General features: G+C 43.8%; 1 protein-coding gene across 1 annotated transcript in view; it reads right to left on the reverse strand.

Moving 5' to 3' along the window:
• RNASEH2B (ribonuclease H2 subunit B) overlaps positions 1 to 287 on the reverse strand; it is a 38456-nt gene extending 38169 nt beyond the window's left edge. The window contains exon 1 of the mRNA XM_080926429.1: positions 215 to 287. Coding sequence (XP_080782555.1) covers positions 215 to 275 — 61 coding nt within the window. The 5' untranslated portion in view covers positions 276 to 287. The remainder of the gene's footprint in view (positions 1 to 214) is intronic.
• Positions 288 to 6000: the final 5713 nt, after the last annotated feature.

A 6000-nucleotide genomic window follows, 5' to 3' on the forward strand; every position in this document is an offset into this window, starting at 1 on the left:
TGCCTAGACCCGCCCCAGGGACTCGGCGCAAACTTTCCTCCGCTTCCGGGTTTGGAGTTTCCCGCGTGCTGGGACACGTGACCAGGATGCGGAGCAAAGTGCGGGGCACCGAATCCCCGCCCGCCGGGAACTCGCGGGCGGCTGCAGACCTGCGCAAAAACCCCGCGCCACCGCCGCCACGGGCGCTCTCGGCCCACGCGCCCACCGCCTTTACCTGGAAGTAGGAACACTAGCTGCCTGGCAGCCAAGTCCCCGCGGTCCCGGCCTCCGGCCATGTCGCACGCCGCCGGAAGTGGCGCGGAGGGACCCGTCAGCCGGGGCCACCAGCCTGCCTTCGTTTCCGGGCCCGCCCGCTCGGCTTCCTCTTTGAAATCTGCGCGGGTCCTCGCGGCGGTGTAGAGTGTGCAGCTCCGCGGCTTTCTCACTCTCAGCCTGCGGGCACTGCACGTGGGTGTATTTCACACATTGAGGTTACTACTGCATGCGGGCAGTCTTCAAATTGGGCTTGGGCCAATTTGGTAGTTAAGGTAATTCTTTGAGACACAACCCAAAGTATGTTTATAACTTGGGGTTCAACATACGAACTTGTAATTTAGGATACAACTTTATATGGTAACAAGACTTAATTTGGCTGTGGTGTGGTCCGGATTTGAATACTGGATCAGGAATCTCCCAAGTACCAGAATGGTCTTGAGCCAAAGTGGTTGTCTGGTTTTTGTCTTGTTGCCTAGGGCTCATCTAGGGACAATAGAAAAATTCAGCCCTAGGAGAGGGGATTCATCTCTCAAAAGGCCAGCTAACATGAGGAAGCTTGTCCTTAGCTGTCTTTCTGGCTATATATGCCCCGTGTGTTTTTTGTTAGCCAATCTAGTAGCCTTTTGTATTTTTGTAGAGGGAACACGTGAGACACAGGCGGCATACATGTGGAGGTCTGGGTTATGATCATATGCAGGTTCTATGATTTGTTACAAATGAAATTTAAAGGATTTTAAATTTTAAAAGGATAAAATATTTAAATTGTGAAAGGATTGCCCCTGTATATATGACCAAAATATTTGCCCCTAAACGTTGACAATGATCAACTAAGTTGTCTAAAAAATAACTAGACAGGGCTGAGAGATGGGTTAGTTGGTAACAGTGTATCTGGATTTAGTCCCCAGCATAAACTGAAAATCGAGGGCAGTGTTGGCACCTGGGTTGGGCCAGGACTCGAGGGTCTCTGGGGCTTGCTATCCCAGTCAGGCCAAACTGAGACCTTGGAAGAGACTGAGTAAGGAAGACACCTGACAGTACACTCCACAAGTGTACATGTACCCTTGCACATGCATGCCCCCATGCTCATCCACCACACACACACACACACCAAAAAGGGAATTTGTAGACAAGTTAAAATGCCATTTCATTTCATTGAAATGAGGTTTCAAGAGGCATGAGGCTTGAGAGTTATGCATTACACTAAAAGGAACATTACCTTACTGTTAAGCATTACACTAAAAGGGACATTACCTTACTGTTGAACATACGTTCAAAATGCTCAGCCTGTTAAGTACCATTACAGAAAGGAAGTCTGGCATAGCATAAGCTTTAGAATAAGAGACCAAACGTTAATTTCAGGTTCTTATAGAATTCTACAGGTGTGCAAAACAACCCCCAGCTAAGGCTGACTGAGAGGGAGCTACTGTCCAGCCAGTCCTCACTGAATTCTTGTGAAAGATTTGTTTACCCGAATTTGTATGTCATCACTCCAGATGAAACTGCTTCTTTAAAAATTATTTTTGGTATCAGATTGTGTTCTATGATCTGGCACAAATGACGTTCCTAGGTAACTGTTGTATCAGGACCTCAGACCTTAGCAAACGGGTGTTACAATGGTAGCATTACTCAGGCCAGGAAGCACATGCTAACACCAGTCAGAATGGACTTGGGAAAGTCTCTAAATGGACTGACCTTGCCTTTGGCTTTTCTAGTTCTGCTTCCGGCTAACTGTTCTTGCTAACTTAGGTCTGTCAACCCAAGATAGGGTAAAAAGGAGAAAGCTCACTCTGGGAAATCCCAATGTTACATTGGGATTCCAGACACCCAGTATAGTTGCCAGTTGGCTAATAAAGACTTGGTTTAAACCCGTGTCAGAGTGGCTTATCCCACAACAGTAACCATGCACAACACAATACTGAGTCCTACCATTTTATCTAGAAATAATTTCTCTACCTAAGAATCTCCAAAACCTGCATCTGCTTCAGATGGTCCATATATAGCAACCCAGCCTGGGCTTTCTGGTGAAGGAAGGATGTTGCAAGGGATTTGATCACAAAGTAAAACCCGAGATTGTGTTATTTACTGGGAAAAAAAAAAAAAAAAAAAAAACTGCTTTTTGTTGTTGTGTGGTTTGACTTTAGCATACACCTTTAATCCAAGACCTTTCTTCTTGAATGTTGTAAACAGGATTAAAGTCAACCATAGGTCATGAGACAGCAAGCAGCCAGTTGACAGGAAGTGAGATTGGATTATTGAGAAACATGGAGAGTAAGCGTGAGTCAGAAGGACTGATAAGACACACAGAAAGCAGGAGGGAAATTTGATTTGAAGGAGACTGAGAAAGAGGCATTCATTCCTTCTGGCACAGCCGAGGATGAAAGTCAGCTGGGTGCTTTCTCTGCCTCTGGGAGCTAGAGGGCTTTTACCAGCATCCAGCTCCCGAGTCGTCAATGGTAAAATCAAATGGTTGAGATTTTGTTAGAAAATCAAAAACAAAGAAATGAACAAACAATAACAGAAGGACACAAACAGGACTGGTATCACAAGGTCTAATCCTGTGCCTGTTGGAAATTTCCAGACAGGAAATAAATGAGATGTCCTAAGCAGAGAATCCCCCTGACTCAGCATCAGAGCCAGCTCTATCGTTAACTTAATTCCCCAAACTGAGTGGCCTCCAGGGAGAAAGGATCAGGGTCCAGTACATGAATCTTACTTTTCCCTCTTGATTTATGTTGTAAACCAGCCAAGCCTCAGATATATCTTCTGACCTCCTTTACCATTTTTTCTTCCATGTTGGATAGGTAGGTTCAGCAGAGGCATATATATTTTGCCCAGATTAGCAATCATAAATTGTAACCAGTGCCTCATTTATAAATGGCAGTGCATCCTCCAGGATGGAATTCGAGGAGTTAACTGCTGCCCTTTATATCCAGTTTTGTAGAGCCAGATAAAGAACAGACCCTAGAAAAGGAATGTGCAGTGTTCACTGGCCACGCTGATGACATCATTTTAAAATCCTAAATTATCTTCCTAATTTACAGTGTTAAATGTAAATCTGTTTTTCTTAAAGAATATAACGGTGGGGCTAGAGAGAAATTACAGCAGTTATGAGTACATGCTGCTCTTGCAGAAGACCAGAGTTTTGTTCCCAGGACCCACACTGAGCAGATTACAAATGCTTGTAATTCTAGCCTCTGCAGGCGTCTCACACACACACACACACACACACACAGAGTGTGTGTGTGTTATGGTCTTACAAATCAGTACCCAAATGCCTTGTGTTCAAGTAACTCTTAAGATTTTGATATTATTCTAAATCTTTCAGGTTTCTACCCTTTATTCTACACTAAGAGCAAAGACTGTTTTGATTCATAACTTAATAACGAATTAGGACTTATAGTTTCCAAGGAGTCACACAGCTGCAGGATCATCTTGTATACACTGGGTAGCATAAGTAGCTTCACTGTCAACGTATTGGACACTTAGGGCAGAAGGCCATTTGGAAGCTAATGACTTTGCACAGGGAACCCCCACTGGGATGCTAATCTAAGTCCAATGCATATACAGCATAACTCCACTTTCATGACAACTGCCATGCTGTAAATGTGGGGCTGGATAACCAGTCGGAATGTGGACTACATGAACTGTGGGGGCATAATTCTGATAGGCAGCAGAGATTTCACAGGTTTGACATAAAAAGCTTAGATATACTCCCCTTGGTGAATTTGATAATGGATTTCTCTTCATTTTCCTCATACCAAACCTCATCCGTATTTGTCTTTTAGAAAACAGCACAGATTTTGAAGCATTGATGTTTTGAGAGACTTTACAAATGATTTGCATAGTTAGATATACAAATTGGTCTTTTGTACTGTTAAGCTGATGTGGTGATTTAAATAGGTATAGCCCGTAGAGATTCATGTGTTTGAATGTGTTTGACCCTGAGTGGCACTGTGAGGGGGTGTGGCCTTGTTGGAGGAAATGTGTCACTGTGGGGATGGGCTTTGAGCTTTCCTATGCTCAAGCTACATCAGTGAGTCACCGTCTCCTTCTGCTGCCTGTGGATCAAGATGTAGAACTCTCAGTTCCTTCTCCTGCACCATGTCTGCCTGCATGCCACCTGGCTTCCCTCCACTGATGATAATGGACTGAATCTCTGAACCTGTAAGCCAGCCCCAATTAACTGTTGTCCCTTTTAATAGTTGCCTTGGTCATGGTGTCTGTTGACAGCAATAGGAACCTAACTAAGACAACTGTTCTTTAAAAACTCAACATTTTTTATTAGATTATAGTTTTAACTGTTTTCTTTTCCTTCTGAGGAAGGTCTTTGGATCAGGTGGATTCAAGTGTCAGAATATACCAGAACCTTCTGTTTACTTTCCACACAACAATGTTCATCATCATCCAGGCCATCCACTGAGCCTACTGTTATAATGCTGTGTCTCTTGAGGTTAGTCACTAAGCAAATGTGGCTTCTGATCATTTGCTATATTCATGATGTGCCTGGGACAGCAAATTGTGATTTCTGGGTATTTTCAATTAGTTCATATTTAAATATCCAGGTGGGGCTGGAAGCTGCCCGAAGGACAGCACAGCTAAAGTGAAGTGGAGCATGTGACCACTCCTGTGACCCCCAGTAGCCTGTCAAGCACAGCATATACCCTCAGCATGGTGTCCTCAGCCATAGGCTCAGTGCCACAGCTGCGTGGCCCATGTGTTCCAGTCTGTAGGACATTCTTTCTATCCTCCCAGACATCAGTTCATCCTCGGGAATTGACAGGAACCTTTACCTCCACTGGGAAACCTTTTTCTGTTCCCTTTCACACTTCCCTCAGGCCCCACCTTCTTGACCAGTGCCTGTTCTTTTTAGTTCCCCTGATTCATTTGCAGATCCATTCAGCAAGTCTTTGTCTAGCTCTGGTTATGAGCCAGGCTGGGAAATGGTGGGGAGGAGAAGAGCAGGGCAAAGCACAGCAGTGCCCACCCCTGTGGAGCTGATAGATACCTGGGACTTTTTTGAAGTAAACATGTTTTTAATTTATGTTAAGCCTCCTCCAGCCAGTGACACACTGTATGAAAATATCAGAACAAAAGCCATTATGTTGTTGGCTGACTAAAAATAACCCTAACTTTAAAAAGTTGTGGTGAGCATCTTGGAATGAAGGGCTGAGTTGGACTGACAATGGTAGCAGACAGGGAGGAGGATCTCAGAGAATCTGATTTGCCAGCAGGACCTGTGAGAAAGAAGGGCACCACAGAGCTTTTAAACAGGAGACAAAGCAGAGAAAGCGAACTGTAGAAGATAAGACCGGTGAATTTGATGCCTCCCACATCTTTAGAAAATGAAATCTTTTTCCATTGAAAAAATGGATAATCTTAAAGTTAACCACAGACTAGCAGAAGATTTTTTTGAGGTGGATGGTGTAACGGAAGCGGGGAAGGACCCTTGGAGACATGTATGACAGACGTATCTTTCTATTCTGTATTACAGTGCTTGGTACATAATCAAAGCTAAGTAAAGTTTGCTGTTGTTGTTGCTTTTTGTTTTTGTAGATGTATGCCTAAATTTCTGGATATCTGGAAAAATAATTACTGTGAAATACAAATAGAAAAGCTCTTACTGATTATAAGTTATATATGTTGGCTTATAAAGACCAAGTATCTTGAGTCTTATGTACAAATAATGCTAAGATATCAAGAATTTGGTCAAGAATCGAATCATGGCACAGGCCCATAACTCTGTGG

The sequence above is a fragment of the Micromys minutus genome (genome assembly GCF_963924665.1).
Source record: "Micromys minutus genome assembly, chromosome: 12".
NCBI lineage: Eukaryota > Metazoa > Chordata > Mammalia > Rodentia > Muridae > Micromys > Micromys minutus.